The following is a 22,989-nucleotide window of genomic DNA, read 5'->3' as shown; positions in this document are numbered from 1 at the left end:
ACTGACCCACCCACAACACTCCTCACTCCCTCACTGACCCACCCACAACACTCCCTCACTGACCCATCCACAACACTCCCTCACTGACCCACCCACAACACTCCCTCACTGACCCATCCACAACACCCCCTCACTCCCTCACTGACCCACCCACAACACTCCCTCACTGACTCACCCACATCACTCTTCACTGACTCACCCACAACACCCCCTCACTCCCTCACTGACCCACCCACTACACTCCTCACTGACCCACCCACAACACCCCCCCACTCCCTCACTGACCCACCCACAACTCACTGACCCACAAACAACACCCCCTCACTCCCTCACTGACCCACCCACAACTCACTGACCCACAAACAACACCCCCTCACTCCCTCACTAACACACCCACAACACTCCCTCACTGACCCATCCACAACACCCACTCACTCCCTCACTGACCCACCCACAACACTCCTCACTCCCTCACTGACCCACCCACAACACTCCCTCACTGACCCACCCACAACACTCCCTCACTGACCCACCCACTACACTCCTCACTGACCCACCCACAACACTCCCTCACTGACCCACCCACAACACTCCCTCACTCCTCACTGACCCACCCACAACTCACTGACCCACAAACAACACCCCCTCAGTCCCTCACTGACCCACCCACAACACTCCCTCACTGACCCACCCACAACACTCCCTCACTGACCCACCCAAAACACTCCTCACTGACCCAACCACAACACTCCCTCACTCCCTCACTGACCCACCCACAACACTCCCTCACTGACCCACCCACAACACTCCCTCACTGACCCACCCACAACACTCCCTCACTGACCCACCCACAACACTCCCTCACTCCCTCACTGACCCACCCACAACACTCCCTCACTGACCCACCCACAACACTCCCTCACTGACCCACCCACAACACTCCCTCACTGACCCACCCACAACACTCCCTCACTGACCCACCCACAACACTCCCTCACTCCCTCACTGACCCACCCACAACACTCCCTCACTGACCCACCCACAACACTCCCTCACTGACCCACCCAAAACTCTCCTCACTGACCCAACCACAACACTCCCTCACTCCCTCACTGACCCACCCACAACACTCCCTCACTGACCCACCCACAACACTCCCTCACTGACCCACCCACAACACTCCCTCACTGACCCACCCACAACACTCCCTCACTGACCCACCCACAACACTCCCTCACTCCCTCACTGACCCACCCACAACACTCCCTCACTGACCCACCCACAACACTCCCTCTCTGACCCACCCACAACACTCCCTCACTCCCTCACTGACCCACCCAAAACACTCCTCACTGACCCAACCACAACACTCCCTCACTCCCTCACTGACCCACCCACAACACTCCCTCACTCCCTCACTGACCCACCCACAACACTCCCTCAGTCCCTCACTGACCCACCCACAACACTCCCTCACTGACCCACCCACAACACTCCCACACTCCCTCACTAACCCACCCACAACACTCCCTCACTCCCTCACTGACCCAATCACCTCACTCCCTCACTGACCCACCCACAACACTCCCTCACTGACCCACCCAAAACCTCACTGACCCAACCACAACACTCCCTCACTCCCTCACTGACCCACCCACAACACTCCTCACTCCCTCACTGACCCACCCACAACACTCCCTCACTGACCCACCCACAACACTCCTCATTGACCTACCCACAACACCCCCTCACTCCCTCACTGACCCACACACAACACTCCCTCACTGACCCACACACTACAACCCCTCACTCCCTCACTGACCCACCCACAACACTCCCCACTGACCCACCCACAACACTCCCTCACTGACCTACCCACAACACTCCTCACTGATCCACCCACAACACTCCCTCACTGACCCACCCACAACACTCCCTCACTCCCTCACTGACCCACCCACAACACTCCCTCACTGACCCACCCACAACACTCCCTCACTGACCCACCCACAACACTCCCTCACTCCCTCACTGACCCGCACACAACACTCCTCACTGACCCACCCACAACACTCCCTCACTCCCTCACTGACCCACCCACAACACTCCCCACTGACCCACCCACAACACTGACCCATCCACAACACCCCCTCACTCCCTCACTGCCCCATCCACAACACTCCTTCACTCCCTCACTGACCCACACACAACACTCCCTCACTGACCCACACACAACACTCCCTCACTGACCCATCCACAACACTCCCTCACTCCCTCACTGACCCACCCACAACACTCCTCACTCCCTCACTGACCCACCCACAACACTCCCTCACTGACCCATCCACAACACTCCCTCACTGACCCACCCACAACACTCCCTCACTGACCCATCCACAACACCCCCTCACTCCCTCACTGACCCACCCACAACACTCCCTCACTGACTCACCCACATCACTCTTCACTGACTCACCCACAACACCCCCTCACTCCCTCACTGACCCACCCACTACACTCCTCACTGACCCACCCACAACACCCCCCCACTCCCTCACTGACCCACCCACAACTCACTGACCCACAAACAACACCCCCTCACTCCCTCACTGACCCACCCACAACTCACTGACCCACAAACAACACCCCCTCACTCCCTCACTAACACACCCACAACACTCCCTCACTGACCCATCCACAACACCCACTCACTCCCTCACTGACCCACCCACAACACTCCTCACTCCCTCACTGACCCACCCACAACACTCCCTCACTGACCCACCCACAACACTCCTCACTGACCCATCCACAACACTCCCTCACTCCCTCACTGACCCATCCACAACACTCCTCACTCCCTCACTGACCCATCCACAACACCCCCTCACTCCCTCACTGACCCACCCACAACACCCCTCACTGACCCACCCACAACACCCCCTCACTGACCCACCCACAACACTCCCTCACTGATCCACCCACAACACTCCCTCACTGACCCACCCACAACACTCCCTCACTGACACACCCACAACACCCCCTCACTCCCTCACTGACCCACCCACAACTCACTGACCCACAAACAACACCCACTCACTCCCTCACTGACCCACCCACAACTCACTGACCCACAAACAACACCCACTCACTCCCTCACTAACCCACCCACTCACTCCCTCACTGACCCACCCGCAACACTCCCTCACTGACCCACTCACAACACTCCTCACTCCCTCACTGACCCATCCACTACACCCCCTCACTCCCTCAGACCCACCCACAACACTCCCTCACTGACCCACCCACAACACTCCTCACTGACCCACCCACAACACCCCCTCACTCCCTCACTGACCCACCCACAACACTCCCTCACTCCCTCACTGACCCACCCACAACACCCCCTCACTCCCTCAATGACCCACCCACAACACTCCCTCACTGACCCACCCACAACACTCCCTCACTCCCTCACTGACCCACCCACAACACCCCCTCACTCCCTCAATGACCCACCCACAACACTCCCACACTGACCCACCCACATCACCCCCTCACTCCCTCACTGACCCACCCACAACACTCCCTCACTGACCCACCCACAACACCCCCTCACTCCCTCACTGACCCACCCACAACACTCCTCACTGACCCACACACTACAACCCCTCACTCCCTCACTGACCCACCCACAGCACTCCCTCACTCCTCACTGACCCACCCACAACACTCCTCACTGACCCACCCACAAAACCCCCTCACTCCCTCACTAACCCACCCACAACACTCCTCACTGACCCACCCACAACTCCCCCTCACTCCCTCACTGACCCACCCACAGCACTCCCTCACTGATCCACCCACAACACTCCCTCACTCCCTCACTGACCCATCCACAACACTCCCTCACTCCCTCACTGACCCATCCACAACACTCCTTCACTCCCTCACTGACCCACCCACAACACTCCCTCACTGACCCACCCACAACACTCCCTCACTCCCTCACTGACCCACCCACAACACTCCCTCACTGACCCACCCACAAAACCCCGTCACTCCCTCACTAACCCACCCACAACACTCCTCACTGACCCACCCACAACTCCCCCTCACTCCCTCACTGACCCACCCACAGCACTCCCTCACTGATCCACCCACAACACTCCCTCACTCCTCACTGACCCACCCACAACACTCCCTCACTCCCTCACTGACCCATCCACAACACTCCTTCACTCCCTCACTGACCCACACACAACACTCCCTCACTGACCCACACACAACACTCCCTCACTCCCTCACTGACCCATCCACAACACTCCTTCACTCCCTCACTGACCCACACACAACACTCCCTCACTCCCTCACTGACCCATCCACAACACTCCCTCACTGACCCACACACAACACTCCCTCACTGACCCACCCACAAAACCCCGTCACTCCCTCACTAACCCACCCACAACACTCCTCACTGACCCACCCACAACTCCCCCTCACTCCCTCACTGACCCACCCACAGCACTCCCTCACTGATCCACCCACAACACTCCCTCACTCCTCACTGACCCACCCACAACACTCCCTCACTCCCTCACTGACCCATCCACAACACTCCCTCACTCCCTCACTGACCCATCCACAACACTCCTTCACTCCCTCACTGACCCACACACAACACTCCCTCACTGACCCACACACAACACTCCCTCACTCCCTCACTGACCCATCCACAACACTCCTTCACTCCCTCACTGACCCACACACAACACTCCCTCACCCTCACTGACCCACCCACAACACTCCCTCACTGACCCACCCACAAAACCCCGTCACTCCCTCACTAACCCACCCACAACACTCCTCACTGACCCACCCACAACTCCCCCTCACTCCCTCACTGACCCACCCACAGCACTCCCTCACTGATCCACCCACAACACTCCCTCACTCCTCACTGACCCACCCACAACACTCCCTCACTCCCTCACTGACCCACCCACAACACTCCCTCACTGACCCACCCACAAAACCCCGTCACTCCCTCACTGACCCATCCACAACACTCCCTCACTGACCCACCCACAACACTCCCTCACTGACCCACCCACAACTCCCCCTCACTCCCTCACTGACCCACCCACAGCACTCCCTCACTGATCCACCCACAACACTCCCTCACTCCTCACTGACCCACCCACAACACTCCCTCACTGACCCACCCACAACACTCCCTCACTGACCCACCCACAAAACCCCGTCACTCCCTCACTAACCCACCCACAACACTCCTCACTGACCCACCCACAACTCCCCCTCACTCCCTCACTGACCCACCCACAGCACTCCCTCACTGATCCACCCACAACACTCCCTCACTCCTCATTGACCCACCCACAACACTCCCTCACTCCCTCACTGACCCATCCACAACACTCCCTCACTCCCTCACTGACCCATCCACAACACTCCTTCACTCCCTCACTGACCCACACACAACACTCCCTCACTGACCCACACACAACACTCCCTCACTCCCTCACTGACCCATCCACAACACTCCTTCACTCCCTCACTGACCCACACACAACACTCCCTCACTCCCTCACTGACCCATCCACAACACTCCCTCACTGACCCACCCACAACACTCCCTCACTGACCCACCCACAAAACCCCGTCACTCCCTCACTAACCCACCCACAACACTCCTCACTGACCCACCCACAACTCCCCCTCACTCCCTCACTGACCCACCCACAGCACTCCCTCACTGATCCACCCACAACACTCCCTCACTCCTCACTGACCCACCCACAACACTCCCTCACTCCCTCACTGACCCATCCACAACACTCCCTCACTCCCTCACTGACCCATCCACAACACTCCTTCACTCCCTCACTGACCCACACACACACTCCCTCACTGACCCACACACAACACTCCCTCACTCCCTCACTGACCCATCCACAACACTCCTTCACTCCCTCACTGACCCACACACAACACTCCCTCACTAACCCACACACAACACTCCCTCACTCCCTCACTGACCCATCCACAACACTCCTTCACTCCCTCACTGACCCACACACAACACTCCCTCACTCCCTCACTGACCCATCCACAACACTCCCTCACTGACCCACACACAACACTCCCTCACTGACCCACCCACAACACTCCCTTACTGACCCATCCACAACACTCCCTCACTCCCTCACTGACCCATCCACAACACTCCCTCACTCCCTCACTGACCCATCCACAACACTCCTTCACTCCCTCACTGACCCACACACAACACTCCCTCACTGACCCACACACAACACTCCCTCACTCCCTCACTGACCCATCCACAACACTCCTTCACTCCCTCACTGACCCACACACAAAACTCCCTCACTCCCTCACTGACCCATCCACAACACCCCCTCACTCCCTCACTGACCCACCCACAACACTCCCTCACTGATCCACCCACAACACCCCCTCACTCCCTCACTCTCCCACCCACAACACTCCTCACTGACCCACCCACAACACTCCTCACTCCCTCACTGACCCACCCACAACACTCCCTCACTGACCCATCCACAACACTCCCTCACTGACCCACCCACAACACTCCCTCACTGACCCATCCACAACACCCCCTCACTCCCTCACTGACCCACCCACAACACTCCCTCACTGACTCACCCACATCACTCCCTCACTGACCCATCCACAACACTCCCTCACTCCCTCACTGACCCACCCACAACACTCCCTCACTGACCCACCCACAACACTCCCTCACTGACCCACCCACAACACTCCCTCACTACCTCACTGACCCACCCACAACACCCCCTCACTCCCTCACTGACCCACCTACAACACTCCCTCACTGACCCACCCACAACACTCCCTCACTGACCCATCCACAACACTCCCTCACTGACCCACACACAACACTCCCTCACTGACCCACCCACAACACCCCCTCACTCCCTCACTGACCCACCCACAACTCACTGACCCACAAACATCACCCCCTCACTCCCTCACTGACCCACCCACAATACTCCCTCACTGACCCACCCACAACAATCCCTCACTGACCCACCCACAACACCCCCTCACTCCCTCACTGACCCACCCACAACACTCCCTCACTGACCCACCCACAACACTCCCTCACTGACCCATCCACAACACTCCCTCACTGACCCACCCACAACACCCCCTCACTCCCTCACTGACCCACCCACAACACCCCCTCACTCCCTCACTGACCCACCCACAACACTCCCTCACTGACCCACCCACAACACTCCCTCACTCCCTCACTGACCCACCCACAACACTCCCTCACTGACCCACCCACAACACTCCCTCACTCCCTCACTGACCCACCCACAACACTCCCTCACTGACCCATCCACAACACCCCCTCACTCCCTCACTGACCCACCCACAACACTCCCTCACTGACCCACCCACAACACTCCCTCACTCCCTCACTGACCCACCCACAACACTCCCTCACTGACCCACCCACAACACTCCCTCACTCCCTCACTGACCCACCCACAACACTCCCTCACTGACCCACTCACAACACTCCCTCAGTCCCTCACTGACCCACCCACAACACTCCCTCACTGACCCACCCACAGCACTCCCCCAGTCCCTCACTGACCCACCCACAACACTCCCTCACTGACCCAATCACCTCACTCCCTCACTGACCCACCCACAACACTCCCACACTCCCTCACTGACCCACCCACAACACTCCCTCACTGACCCAATCACCTCACTCCCTCACTGACCCACCCACAACACTCCCTCACTCCCTCACTGACCCACCCAAAACACTCCCTCACTCCCACACTGACCCACCCACAACACTCCCTCACTGACCCACCCCCTCACTCCCTCACTGACCTACCCACAACACTCCTCACTCCCTCACTGACCCACCCACAACACTCCCTCACTCCTCACTGACCCACCCACAACACTCCCTCACTGACCCACCCCCTCACTCCCTCACTGACCTACCCACAACACTCCTCACTCCCTCACTGACCCACCCACAACACTCCCTCACTCCCTCACTGACCCACACACAACACTCCCTCACTGACCCACCCACAACACTCCCTCACTGACCCACCCCCTCACTCCCTCACTGACCTACCCACAACACTCCTCACTCCCTCACTGACTCACCCACAACACCCCCTCACTCCCTCACTGACCCACCCACAACTCACTGACCCACAAACAACACCCCCTCACTCCCTCACTGACCCACCCACAATACTCCCTCACTGACCCACCCACAACACTCCCTCACTGACCCATCCACAACACCCACTCACTCCCTCACTGACCCACCCACAACACTCCCTCACTGACCCATCCACAACACCCCCTCACTCCCTCACTGACCCACCCACAACACTCCCTCACTGACCCACCCACAACACTCCCTCACTCCCTCACTGACCCACCCACAACACTCCCTCACTGACCCACCCACAACACTCCCTCACTCCCTCACTGACCCACCCACAACACTCCCTCACTGACCAACCCACAACACTCCCTCACTCCCTCACTGACCCACCCACAACACTCCCTCACTGACCCACCCACAACACTCCCCCAGTCCCTCACTGACCCACCCACAACACTCCCTCACTGACCCACCCACAACACTCCCACACTCCCTCACTGACCCACCCACAACACTCCCTCACTCCCTCACTGACCCAATAACCTCACTCCCTCACTGACCCACCCACAACACTCTCTCACTCCCTCACTGACCCACCCAAAACACTCCCTCACTCCCTCACTGACCCACCCACAACACTCCCTCACTGACCCACCCCCTCACTCCCTCACTGACCTACCCACAACACTCCTCACTCCCTCACTGACCCACCCACAACACTCCCTCACTCCTCACTGACCCACCCACAACACTCCCTCACTGACCCACCCACAACACTCCCTCACTGACCTACCCATAACACTCCTCACTCCCTCACTGACCCACCCACAACACTTCTTTGTTGCTGTCTCTGCTAAGATGCTGCCTCCTTCTGGCCCCTCCCGCTGCTCTGCCTCCTTCCTAACAGCCCCTCCTTTGGCTCTCCCTTCTTTCTAAGACCCTCTCACACTCTCCCACCTTCCTCAATGCTCCTCCATCGCCCTCCTGCAGCTCTCCATCTTCCCTTTTCCGGTGACTTCCCCTCCCTCTCTGCTCACCCCCCCACAGACATGGAGCCTGAAATCTGGGACAGTTGATTGACTTCGTCCCCCACTCCCCCCCGTGCAGGTTACGGCTTTGTGGAGTTCCTGAGCGAGGAGGATGCCGATTACGCCATCAAGATTATGAACATGATCAAGCTGTACGGGAAGCCGATCCGGGTGAACAAGGCGTCGGCCCACAACAAGAACCTGGACGTGGGCGCGAACATCTTCATCGGCAACCTGGACCCCGAGATCGATGAGAAGCTCCTCTACGACACGTTCAGCGCCTTTGGCGTTATCCTGCAGACGCCCAAGATCATGCGGGACCCTGACACGGGAAACTCCAAGGGCTACGCCTTCATCAACTTCGCCAGCTTTGACGCCTCGGATGCCGCCATCGAGGCCATGAACGGCCAGTACCTCTGCAACCGGCCCATCACCGTCTCCTACGCCTTCAAGAAGGACTCCAAGGGCGAGCGGCACGGCTCGGCCGCCGAGAGACTGCTGGCCGCCCAGAACCCCCTCTCCCAGGCCGACAGGCCCCACCAGCTTTTCGCCGACGCACCCCCACCACAGGCCACACAGTCTGGAGTGGTCTCCGGGCTTACTGGCGGGCTGCCACCACCAGGTGAGTCACCCGCTCCTTCTCCACACACTCACCCCTCACCGCCCGCTGGGTAACTCAGCTAACCCTCTCACCCCTTTCTCCTTTCCCTTACCTCCACTGGGTGAATGACAACTCTTTCTGCCCCACCCTACATAATCCACACCCCACTCTGGCTGCCCTTCACCCTCTTCAAGCCCCTCCAACCTCCCCTTCCTCCTTAGCCCCTAGGAGGAAACTGCCCCACTTCCACTTCCTGTTTTCTCTCTACACCCCCCCTTTGCCCTCTTCCCTCTCCCCTTCTCGCCCCTTCTCAGCTTCTCCCCCTCCCCTACCCCCTTCTCCTCCCCTCCTTTTCCCCAACCCCCTCCCCCTTCTCCCCCTTAACCCCCTCCCTCTCCCCGTTCTCCCCCTCCACTCCCTCCCCTTTTCTGACTACCCTCTTACCCTCATCGTCCCCTCCCTCTCTGTTTAGCAGGGCCACTGGTTTGCCCTTTCCTTCTCCCATACTTCTGCCTCCCCTGCTATCACTATCTCCTCCCACCCTCTTGCTCCACACACCCTTGCTCCGCCCTTGATTCCTCTCACCCTCCAACACATCTGAACCGACCCTTATCCTTCTCGTCCCACCACCATGCTCTTCTCTTCCCACACCCACTGTACTCCTTCTCAGTCTCAACCTCCAAAGCTGTGAGTGTGTGTCTGTGTGTGAGTGAGTGTGTGTGTGTCTGTGAGTGTGTGTGTGTGTGAGTGTGTGAGCGAGTGTGTGTGTGTGTGTGAGTGTGTGAGCGAGTGTGTTTGTGGGAATGTGTGTGTGTTGCATGCATGTTCACAACACACACACAAAACACTGGAGGAACTCAGCACACATGGAAAGGAACAAACAGTCAGTGTTTCAGGCTGAGACCATTCTTCAGGGCCGAAGGGGGTGGATGCCAGAATAAGAAGATGGAGGGGTGGGGAAGGAGGACAAGCTGACAAGTGGCGGGTGAGGGGGAAGGTGAGGAGAGGGGAAAAAGTTGCATCTTCTATGTGTCTTCACCTTCTTATTCTGGCTTCCAGCCTCCACTCCACCCCCACTTCCTTACCAACTCCACCCCCACTTCCTTACCAACTCCACCCCCACTTCCTTACCAACTCCACCCCCACTTCCTTACCAACTCCACCCCCACTTCCTTACCAGTCCTGACAAGCAGTCTCAGCCTGAAACGCTGACTCTTTGTTCATTTCCACAGATGCTGCCTGACCTGAGTACTGTGTGTGTGTGTTGCTCTGAATTTCCAGCACCTACAGAATCGTGTCTCGCTGTCACTCTGGAGAGAACATGAGGGAAGGTGGGGAGAATGTGGGGGCAGTTGTTGGGAATGGGTTGAGAATGGGGGTAGTTGATGGGAAGGGGGAGAAGGTGGAGGTAGTTGATATGTGTGGAGCTTACAGGGGACTGAGAGAGTCAGTAGGTTTCCAATGGGCTGAATGGCCTCTTGTAATATAAAGAAGGGGGAAACTTTGCCAGGATGAGTATAAACTGTTGGACTGTCTTGAATGAACTCAAAGACCAGTATCGACAGAATTTCAAAAGTTCACTCACCCCCTCCTAGTCTGAAGCTGTGATGTGGGGCAGGTGTGTGTGCAATTTGCTTTTTCTCCCAGTGACCCTGTGGATTCTCCTCCCCGGGTGGTCCCATTCCCACCCACATCACAGTGGTGCATGGAGTCAGTGAGTTGAACTGTCATCCCCCCCCCCCCCCATGTGTATGGGTTGGGGGGAGTCAACAGGAACGTAGCAGAGTGAAATGGGATGAAGGGGGTGAGCCAAAGGGTTTGTTCCTGCACAGAGTAACTCTGCTTTCTCTCTCTCTCTCAGGGCTGCCTCATCCAGGATCGTTCCCCCCGCCAGTTCCCCCTCCAGGAGCCCTGCCTCCAGGGATTCCTCCAGCGATGCCACCCCCCATGGCTCCCAGCACCTCTGCACCTGGACCACCAGCCTCAGGACCTCCAGGGACCACCCCCCACCACGTGGGGCACCCCTTCCCTCCTGGCGCATTGCCTCACCACGGTGAGTATCAGAGGGACCCGCCCACGGCGGCAGTAATCAAGTTATTCATGGCTGACCATACCGTGGTGTGGTACGACAATTTGAACACACCAGAACGTAAGCCACGTAAGAGAGTTGGCAGCTTACAGCTCCTGGGTGTTAGCATTTCATATGCTAACGTAATATCAGATAGAAACATCACATCAACTTTATTTGCTGTACACACTCAGTGGCCATTTTATTAGTGTCCTGTACACCTGCTTGTTAATGCAAATATCTAATCAGCCAACCTTGGCAGCAACTCAGTGCAGACGTGGTCAAGAGGTTCAGCTGTTAATCAGACCAAACATCAAAGAAATGTGACCAGAGTGATTTTGATTGTGGGATGACTGTTGGTGCCAGAGGTTTGAGTATCTCAGAAACTGCTGATCTGGATTTTCTCCAGAGTTTATGGAGAGTGGTGAGGAGAAACAAAAAACATCCAGCGAGCGGCAGTTCTGTGGGTGAAAACGCCTTGTTGATGAGAGAAGGCCGAGGGGAACGGCCGGACTGGTTCAAGCTGACAGGACAGAGGCAGTAATTCAAATTAACCATGCATTACCACATTCTGAATGCACAACACGTCAAGCAGCAGAGGACTCTGTTTCATTAGGTACAGGAGGTACCTACTGCAGTGTTTACTATTAGGAATTTGCCGTGGTGTGTTGCTCAGGGCACAACATACAGCAAAATACATCAACAATTAAAGAGAATAAATAACTACAAAATATAAATAGACAATAGGTGCAGAAGTAGACCATTCGGCCCTTTGAGGCTGCACCACCATTCTGAGATCATGGCTGATCATCTACTATCAATATCCAGTTCCTGCCTTGTCCCCATATCCCTTGATTCCCCTATCCATAAGATACCTATCTAGCTCCTTCTTGAAAGCATCCAGAGAATTGGCCTCCACCGCCTTCCGAGGCAGTGCATTCCAGACCCCCACAACTCTCTGGGAGAAGAAGTTTTAACTACCCCTTATTCTCAAAACATGCCCTCTGGTACTGGACTCTCCCAGCATCTGGAACATATTTCCTGCCTCTATCTTGTCCAATCCCTTAATAATCTTATATGTTTCAATCAGATCCCCTCTCAATCTCCTTAATTCTAGCGTGAACAAGCCCAGTCTCTCTAACCTCTCTGCGTAAGACAGTCCAGACATCCCAGGAATTAACCTTGTGAATTTACGCTGCTCTTCCTCTACAGCCAGGATGTCCTTCCTTAACCCTGGAGACCAAAACTGTACACAATACTCCAGGTGTGGTCTCACCAGGGCTCTGTACAATAGCAAGAGGATTTCCTTGCTCTTGTACTCAATTCCCTTTGTAATTCCATTAGCCTTCTTCACTGCCTGCTGCACTTGCTAATTCACCTTCAGTGACTGATGAACAAGGACTCCTAGATCTCTTTGTATTTCTCCCTTACCCAACTCTACACGGTTCAGATAATAATCTGCCTTCCTGTTCTTACTCCCAAAGTGGATAACCTCACACTTATTCACATTAAACATCATCTGCCATGTATCTGCCCACTCACCCAGCCTATCCAAGTCACCCTGAATTCTCCTAACATCCTCATCACATGTCACACTGCCACCCAGCTTAGTATCATCAGCAAACTTGCTGATGTTATTCTCAATGCCTTCATCTAATTTGTTGATGTAAATCGTAAACATATAAAGTTAGATGTGGAATGAATGTGCATTGTTACATAAATACCAGCATGGATTTACAATGTAAACAGCTTTATAAGAAGTGGTTTCATGTGTTTGCAGAGCAGTGTAATGACTGAGCTAACAGATAGAGTGGGGTGGTGGGGGGTTAACTAGAACGGTTGATCGGATTGACTGCCTGGAGGAAGAAACTTTTCTGATGGCGTGAAGGTTTTGTTTCAATAGCCCTGCAGCTCTTTCCCGTGGCTGGTGTGCAGCACGTTGTACTAGCATCTCAGATGCCAGTCCCGGGCCCAGCGCACAGATGCAGCATGCCGCCAGCGTCTTTACTTTCTCAGGAGGTTTGGCTCGTCACTCACTGAGCACCCCAAAAGGCGTTCTGTTGAAAGTATCCTGACTGGTTGCATCACAGTTTGATATGGCAATCTGAATACATAAAAGCATAAAGTTGCGGAGAGCAGTGGACTTGCTTGTGCATGGATCACGAACGGTTTGCAGCTGCAGCAGGCTATCAAGAAGGCAAATGGATTGTTGGCCTTCATTGCCAGAGGCATTGAATTTAAGAGCAGGGAGATTATGTTGCAACTGTACAGGGTACTGGTGAGGCCGCACCTCGGGTACTGCGTTCAGTTCTGGTCTCCTTACTTGAAGGATATACTGGTTTTGGGAGGTGCTGCAGAGGAGGTTCACCAGATTGGTTGCAGAAATGAGGGGGTTAGACTATGAGGAGAGATTGAGATGCCTGGGACTGTACTGACTGGAATTCAGAAAGATAAGAGATCTTATAGAAACATATAAAGTTATGAAGGGGATGGATAAGATAGAGGCAGGAAAGTTGTTTCCACTGAGAGGTAAGACTAGAACGGGGCCTCAAGATTCAGGGGAGTGGATTTAGGGTGGAGGTGAGGAGGAATTGCTTTGCTCAGAGAGTGGAGAATCTGTGTAATTCTCTGCCCAAAGGCTACCTCTTGAATATATTTTAAGTCAAGGATAGATTTTTGCATACTAGGGTTATGGGGAAATATCAGGTAGGTGGAGATGAATGGCGGAGTGGGCTCAACAGGCCAGATGGCCTACTCCTGCCCCTATTTCTTATGTTTTTATGACTCTGCTCAATACATCACGGTGACATGCCACCCCAGTATCTACAGAAGACCCTGCCTCATGAAGGGAACATCCATCATCAAAAATCCCTGGGCCATGCCATCTTGCAGCTCCCATCGAGCAGGAGGTACAGAAGCCTGAGGACCCACATCACCAGGTTCAGGGACAGCTACTTCCCTTCAACCATTCGGTTCCTGAACTGGCACAAGCCCGGTCACTACCTCAGTACAGCAAAGCTGTGGTGCCCACTTTGCACCACAATAGACCTCTTGTATTTGCTCTACTTGTGCTCCTTCTTGTAAAAAATTGTGTGTAATTATTGTGTTTTTCTTGTGAATGTTGTGTATCTGACGTTTTGAGCCTGTGATGCTGCTACAAGCAAGATTTTCATGGCACCCTTTACACACATTAAGCCATTCGGCCCATCGAGTCTATTTCGCCATCCATCGTGGCTGATTTATTACCTCTTTCAATCCCATTCTCCTGCCTTCTCATAACCTTTGGCGTCCTGGCTAATCAAGAACCTATCAGCCACCACTTTAAATATACCCAATGACTTGGCCTTCAGTGTCGGTGGTTATGAATTTCACAAATTCACCATCTTCTGGCTAAAGAAATTCCTCCTCATCTCTGTTCTAAAGGGATGTCCTTGTATTCTGAGGCTGTGCCCTCTGGTCCTAGACACCCCCAACTTTGGAAACATCCTCTCCACGTCCACTCTATCTAGGCCTTTCAATTTTCGATACGTTTCAGTGAGATGCTCCCTCATTCCCTAATTGTGTACAGTTCTGGTCACCAAATTGTAGGAAAGATGTCAGCAAAATAGAGAGAGTACAAAGAAGATTTACTAGAATGTTACCTGGGTTTCAGCACCTAAGTTACAGGGAAAGGTTGTACAAGTTAGGTCTTTATTCTTTGGTCTTTGGAAATGGATGGTCAATGTTTCCAATTTGGACTGAGACAGAATCCAGATGGAAGGTCTCAACTTGTAACGTTGACCATCTATCACCTTCTGTAGATGCTGCCTGACCCGCTGAGCTCTTCTGGCATTTTGTGTGTGTTCATCTGGAACACTACCGTCTGTAGAATTTCTTGTGTTTATCAAGTGCATGGGGGAAGCTCTTTGGAATTTGAGCATGGGATTTGATCGAGGTATTTAAAATTATGAGGGGGATAGATAGAGTTGACGTGGATAGGCTTTTTCCATTGAGATTCAAACAAGAGGACATGAGTTGAGAGTTAGGGGGCAAAAGTTTAAGGGTAACTTGAGGGGTATTTTCTTTACTCAGAGAGTGGTAGCTGTGTGGAATGAGCTTCCAGTAGAAGTGGTAGAGGCAGGTTTGGTATTGTCATTTAAAATTGGATAGGTATATGGACAGGAAAGGAATGGAGGGTTATGGGCTGAGTGTGGGCCAGTGGGACTAGGTGAGAGGAAGTGTTTGGTACGGACTAGAAGGGCTGAGATGGCCTGTTTCCATGCTGTAATTGTTATATGGTTAATCTTCAGACCCAGAGCCAGTGAGTTCAGGCCCAGAGCCATCAAACATGCACTTGTGCATCTGACAATAAACTTGACTTTATCTTGGATTATTGTCATGTAAGTTGAGAGGGAGTATCCTCAAAGGAGAGGGGAGGGGCAGGTTTTTTACATGAAGAGTGGTAGGTGCCTGGAATGGTGGTAGAGACAAACACATTGGGGACTTTTAAGAGGGTGTGTGGACAATGGAAGGTTATGGACATAAGGGATGAGTGTAATTGGCCATTTGTTTAATAATTTAATTGGCTCAGCACAACATTGTGGGTTGAATGGTGTGTTCCAGTGCTGTGTTGAGATTCAGTGAAAACCCCTGATTGTGCACAACCCAGTTAGATCATTTCATACCCAAAACAAAACATAGTATCACAGTTACAGGGCAAGATAGACAGAGTCAGTCCGTGGAGGGGAGGCTGGTTCCTGTGACGTGCCGAGCTGTGCTCACAACTCTCTGCAGTTCCCTGTGGTCACGGGCAGAGCTGTCGTCGTACCAAGCCGTCGTGCACCCAGACAGGCTGCCTCCTTGGTGAGCTTCATTGAGGACCTGCAGATTTCCTGAAGGCTCTTGAGGAAGTCGAGGTGTTGGAGAGCTTTCTCAGTCGTGAGGTCTACATTGTTGGACCAGGACAGGCTGTTGGTGATGTTCAATCTGGGAACATGAAGCTGTCAGCACTGTGGGTACGGATGGGTGAGCACTCCGCCCAGTCCACAAGGTGTTCAGATGCTGTCTTTGTTTTGCAGACTTTTAAGAAAGTGATATTGATGTAATCTCTCTCTCTCTCTCTCTCCCCCCTTCCCCTTCCCATCTCTCTGCCCCATCAACCCTCTCTCCTCCCCCTCCCTTCCCCATCCCTCTCATTCACCTCTTTCTCCCTCACTCCCACCATCCTTCTCTTGCCATCCCCCCCACCTCCCCTCCTCTCACTACCCCACCCCTTCGCTCTCCCCCCCACTCTCTTCACCTCCCTCCCTCTCTCCTACCCTACAGGGATGCACCCAATGCACGTCTCACACCACGGACCACACAGCATGGCGCCTCTCCCTGGTGGGCCCAGCCAGAACGCCCCCCACCGCCCCCCTCCGCCCGGAATCCAGCACCACAACCCTCCGCCCATGGTCATGCCCCCCCGAGGGCCACCGTTCGGACACCACATGGGTAAGGAGTGGCCGGGTCGGCGGCGGGCAGTGGGGGCTTCCGAGGGATTGCGGTAGGAGGAGCAGCGGAGTGGTGATGCCGGAGTTGGAAAGACCGGAGTCGTTCTGTTTGGAGATCAGAAGTGTGGGGAAATAAAATTGGAACTGTGTGGGAGTGGGCCAGCACAGCCTCAGCGGGCTGAAGGGTCTCCGAGGGGTAATAGGAAGGAAGGTGATTATCACCAGAGGGATGGTGTTGGTGTGGTGGAGTGGACGTACAGCGGCCAGGCTCTGAATCCCACCACAGAAGATTTCGATGAATTGCAGTGTTGGTGTTTATGTGGTCACATGACAACCACGAAACGCTGTGGTAGTGTAGTGGTTAGTGCGACACGTGGGCATCGGGTTCAGAGTTCATTCCCGGTGTCATCTGAAAGGAGTTCCCCGCGTAACTTGGGTTTCCTCCCGTCCAAAGACAAACCAGGTAGTAGGTTTGTAAATTGTCCTGTGACTTAAACAGGGAGATGCTGGGTGGGTCACACTGCGTCTCCAAATAAATAGCCACTAGCGGATGTTGTGAGGACCTGTCTGGTTCATGTAAGTCACGCTGGGGAGGTGTTCTGCCATTGGTTCCTGACCAGAGTATTGTGGCTGGCTCTGAACTGGCCCAGCTCACCACCTGGAGTGAATGCCGCTGGTGTGCTTTGTGCATTGCCAGCGACACCAAAGTTGTCTGAGGTTACAACTTAGGTTGACTGGCCAAGGGATGGCAGGTGAAGTTTAACTTGGGTGAGTGGCAGTGTAGCGTAAAGGTTTACGGAGACGATGACCCAGTTTCAGTCCGCACCGCTGCCAGTGAGCAGTCTGTACGTTCTTCCCGTGACTGCATGGGTTTCCTCCGGGTGCTCCGGTTTCCTCCCACAGTCCAAAGGTATACAGGTTAGTAGGTTAATTTGTTTTATGGGTGAAATGGGGTAATGCAGCCTTGTTGGGCTGAAGGGCCTGTTACTGAGCCGTATCTCTAAATAAAAAATAATAAAGGGTGAGGAGTTGTATTTTGGGCAGATAAACAAGGGAAGGACGTATAGAGTGAACAGCAGGGTGCTAGAGAGTACTGTGGAACAAAAAGACCTAAGGGTTATGGATACTTAGTCCCTTGAAACTCGTGACACGTGTAGACGGGGGTGGTGTTAGAAGGCATTTGTCACACTGGTCCTTGTCATTTGGTGCACAGTTGGGAAGTCACATTGCAACTGGACAAGATGTGGTGAGACTGCGCTTGCAGTACTGTGTGCTATCTGGTTGCCCAGGACGAGATGGCGCAGGATGTTACCGTGACTCGAGGGCCTGAGACATAAGTAGAGGCTGGGGCTTATTTTTCCAGTGCAGGAGACTGAGGGGTGACCTTATAGGGGTTTTTAAACTGAAGGGGGCGTGGATAGGGTGGATGTCCCCGCTTCCGCAGGGGAAGTCTAAAACGAGAGGGCATGTGAGGGAGGAAAGGTTTAAAGGGGACCTTTTGGAAATAGGGGTAGTTGGGGTGGAAGGGGATCAGACTTGGTCTCAGTGAGGGGCAGAACAGTCTTCTGCCCAACTGGGGCAGGGTTGCCAGAGAGGAGGGTGTGCTGGGTGTTTTATTACAGTGTCTGATCTCTCTTTTTCTCCCTCTGTCCCTCCCTCCCTCCATCTCTCTCCACCCCCATCTCTCTCTTCCCATCCTTCCATCTCACTTCCTCCCTCACTGTCTCTCCTTCCAACTCGCTCCCTGCCCCAATGTCTTTCTTTTCCTTTGTTTTTTTTCTTCCCCCCATCCTTCTCTTTCTCCCCTATTATCTCTCTCCCTCCATTTTTGTCTCCTCCCCCCCCCCCCCCCGGTTGGTTCATTTGTGTTCTCTATATTTCTATCTTTCTCCTTCTCTCTTCCCCTCTCCACCCCTCTTCCCCATCTCTCTCCATGTTTCTCCCTTCCCCCTCCCTCTCTCCATTTCTCCCTCCCCCTCACATCTCTCTGTCCCTCCCTCCATCTCTGTTTCTCTCCCTCTCCCCCTCACAGGACCCCCTCCCCACGGGATACGTGGACCGCCACCTCCGATGCCTCCGCCTGGTTTCAATGGGCCTCCTCGCCCACCTCACTTTGGTTTTGCTCGGGGCCCACTCTTGCCTCCTCGGGGAGGGGCCCGGATACCCATGCCACCTCGTGGCCCACCACGCGGGCCTCTCCAGCCCCAGTAAAGGAGGAGGGAGAGCCGGCAACTCCCTCGGGCCTGGACCCCTTGCTGCGAGTCATTCTTGTACTGGGACAGGTCAAGTTTTTGAGGGCTGGTTTTTTTACCAGTTCAGGAAGCCTCTCCCACGGAAATCCCAGGAAGGAAAGGAACACTTCACCCCTCCGGAGCTCTGGGAATTTTTCCCAGGAGGTTCATTGCACCCTTTCTCACTTCCGCTCCCAATCTTCCTGTAGGATTGTGTCCAAGAGCCAAGACCCCACCGTGGGGGACGCTGGGGGCTTTTGTACGCCCACTTCATGGCCTATTTCCTAGAATTTCCTTTTTTTTCAGGAGGATTGAGATGTTTTTAATAAAATGTATTTCTTAGATAATTCTCTGCTGTCTCGAGTTTCTATTTGTGGGCCTTGTCTGCAAGGTTGTAGGTTTGGGGGAGCGTTGCACCACAGGAGGGAATCCTGTGGGGGGGGAGTACTGCAGTGCAGGAGGGGCAGTGAAGAAGAAGCACCCTACTACAGGAGGGGTGGTGAGGGAGGAACACCATGCTGAGGGAAAGGGGGGAGTGCCTCATCGAGGAAGGGGAGGGGTGCATCGCGGAATCAGAACAAGCGGCGGTAGGGGTAGTTCAGCTGGCCGCATCCAGTGTCCCGGTCGTGCACTAGCGGAACCCCTAACCTTGGTCGCCATTGGCGTGCCTGGACTTGCTGACTCGACCTTCGGGCCTCCGCCTCCAGAATCCCTGACTTCGGGCCTCTACCTCAGGCTTCACCGAGCTGTGGACTTTGACCTCTCGGTCTCTAAATCCTGAATCACAGAGCTCTGCCCTCTCTCCAGAATCACAGAGCTCTGGACTTTATTCTTTGAGCTTCTGTCTCTAGAATCACCGAGGTCCGGACTTAAGCCTTCAGTTTTCTGTTGATCAAACATTATTTAATGAACCTATTCAAACTTTCCCTGTAACTCAGGCCCTCAAGTCCTGGCAACATCCATGTAAGTCATTCTCTCTGCTCTTTCCATCTTATTAATATGTTTTTTGTGGGTAGGTGACCTGTGCGGATGTGCTGGCAGGTGACGGGTATCGTTTGTGACGCAGTCCGAGTCAGAATTACTGGTGTATGTCATGAAATTTGTTCACGCAGTACATAGTAATTTTAAAACTATAAATTATAAGACATATTTTAAAAATTAAATTAAGCAAGCAGTGCTAAATTAAGCATTCAGAAATCTGATGGTGGAGGGGAAGAAGCTGTTCCTGAATCATTGTGTGTGTGTGTCTTCAGGCTTCTGTTCCTCCTCCCTGATAAGAGCAATGAGAAGAGGGCATGTCCTCGGTGGAGGGAGACCTTGATGGTGGAAACTGCCTTTTTGAGGTGGGGAGGCTGGTGCAGTCAAGTATGTATATGTTACCCTGAGACTCATTCTCCCGCAGGCATTCACAGGAAAATAGATAAGTACAGTGGAACTTATGAAAAAGTAAAACCACGGTAGCATGGTGGTTAGCATGAAGCGATTCCAGCTCAGGGCATTCCAGAGTTCGGAGTCCAACTCCGGCTCCCTGTACGTTCCCCGAGGACAATGCCTGAGTTTCACTCAGTGGGCCAATTGGTCATTATGAATTGTCCTGTGATGAGGTTAGGGTCAATCGGGTTGTGGGGCAGGGTGGCGGAGCGCCCATTCCGTGCTGTATCGGTAAATAAAGACCCACAATCGGCCAATGTACGGAAAACGACAAACTGCAAACTCAAAAACAATGCTGAGAATGAGAACAACAACACACACAGAATGCTGGTGGAACACAGCAGGTCAGGCGGCATCTATAGGGAGAAGCACTGTCGACGTTTCGGGCCGAGACCCTTCGTCAGGACTGTGCTTCTCCCTATAGATGCTGCCTGGCCTGCTGTGTTCTACCAGCATTTCGTGTGTGTTGTTTGAATTTCCAGCATCTGCAGATTTCCTCGTGTTTGCTGAAAATGAGTCGTACAGAGTCCTGGGAAGTGAGTCTGTTGGTCATTAAGATCAGCTCAGAGCTGTAGTGAGTGCAGCCATACGAGAGAGAATGCCGACCAGGAGATAGTCCGATCCGTCTCCCCTTCACCCGCTTCCCCCACCGCCTGGGGTGGGAGCTCAGCCCCAACTGGAAACAGCTGCCCCACCCGCAGAAACCCAATAACCACGACAGCTTTGCCATCCCTATACTCCCACACCTCACCTTCCCTTCCCCCCATCTACAAACCAGGAAAGAGTGTGATGGGGGACACCTACCCTCATCCCATCCCCACTTGGCTGGCTGGAGCTCAACCGTCACTTAACGTCCACCATCTTTCTTTCCACTTCCTCCTGTACTGTGATGGGACACTCTTCCCTGTATGCGGAGGATGTTTCTGGGACCTCAGGGCACAGCCTCAGTACAGACAGGTGTCCCTTGAGCCAGAGGGTGGTGAATCTGTGGAATTCATTGCCATAGATGGCTGCGGAGGCCAAGTCATTGGGTGTATTGAAAGTGGAGGTTAATAGGTATCCTTAGTCAGGGTGTGAAAGGTTATGGGGAGAAGGCAGGAGAATGGGTTTGAGAGGAAAATAGATTAGCTATGATGGAATGGTGGTGCAGACTTGATGGGCTGAGTGGCCTCATTCTGCCCCTATGTCTTATGGGACTTTCAAGAGATATGTCAGGGAAGTAGGCCCTTCTGCCTGTTCGATCTGTACCAACCATTAACCACCCATTTAGAAGAATCCCACATTACCTCCCAGTGTTTCAAACTCCCTCCCCAATCCCATCAATTTTGGGACTCGGGAGAAGCTCGCAAGGAAATTTCACACAGATGGTGCTGGTAGCTGGGGTCGGAGAGCCACGACGTAGAAACTCCAGGACAGGGCGGCCCCCTCCCTCCTCCGCACCAGTGCCGTGTTTGGCTCTACAGGACACCATGGTTATCGGCAGCAGGGGGACAGGGTGGGAATGAGGGGTGGGATGCGAGGTGAGGGGAGGGAGGAGGAGGGGTATGGCAGATGGGGAATAGGGAGGGGGGAATGCGGAAGAGGAAGAAGTGTGGAAAGGGGGGGAGAACCTCCCAAATCCTTCTCACCCCTGCCTTCTCTGACCCGGATCTACACTTACCCTAGGACTTCCATCTGACCCTGGCCTCTGTAAACCCTTATCCCTCTAATACTTGATCCTTCTAATCCCTGACCTCTTGGAATTGCTGTCTCTGCGTGGAGCACCAACACAGAAGCTGTGTACAAGAAGGGCCAGAGTCACCTCTACTTCCTGAGGAGACTGAGAACCTTTGGAGTGCACAGGCTTCTCTTTCGCATGCTCTACCAGTCTGTTGTCACCAGTACAATCTGCGATGTGGTGTGTGCTGGGGCAATGGC

General features: G+C 54.2%; 2 protein-coding genes across 2 annotated transcripts in view; both read left to right on the top strand.

Annotated features, from left to right (window-relative positions):
• sf3b4 (splicing factor 3b, subunit 4) overlaps window positions 1–19,988 on the top strand; it is a 28,917-nt gene extending 8,929 nt beyond the window's left edge. The window contains exons 3-6 of the mRNA XM_059980098.1: window positions 9,350–9,892; window positions 11,733–11,924; window positions 17,244–17,411; window positions 19,443–19,988. Of these exons, the coding sequence (XP_059836081.1) occupies window positions 9,350–9,892; window positions 11,733–11,924; window positions 17,244–17,411; window positions 19,443–19,621 (1,082 nt within the window). The 3' untranslated portion in view covers window positions 19,622–19,988. The remainder of the gene's footprint in view (window positions 1–9,349; window positions 9,893–11,732; window positions 11,925–17,243; window positions 17,412–19,442) is intronic.
• Window positions 19,989–20,489: 501 nt separating this feature from the next.
• The window catches only part of sv2a (synaptic vesicle glycoprotein 2A), a 54,368-nt gene continuing 51,868 nt past the window's right edge, over window positions 20,490–22,989 (top strand). The window contains exon 1 of the mRNA XM_059980106.1: window positions 20,490–20,604. The gene's annotated coding sequence lies outside the window, so the exon portion shown is untranslated. The remainder of the gene's footprint in view (window positions 20,605–22,989) is intronic.

This window comes from Hypanus sabinus, chromosome 9, assembly GCF_030144855.1.
Source record: "Hypanus sabinus isolate sHypSab1 chromosome 9, sHypSab1.hap1, whole genome shotgun sequence".
Classification (NCBI taxonomy): Eukaryota; Metazoa; Chordata; class Chondrichthyes; order Myliobatiformes; family Dasyatidae; genus Hypanus; species Hypanus sabinus.
This window is presented reverse-complemented; position numbering and strand designations above follow the sequence as displayed.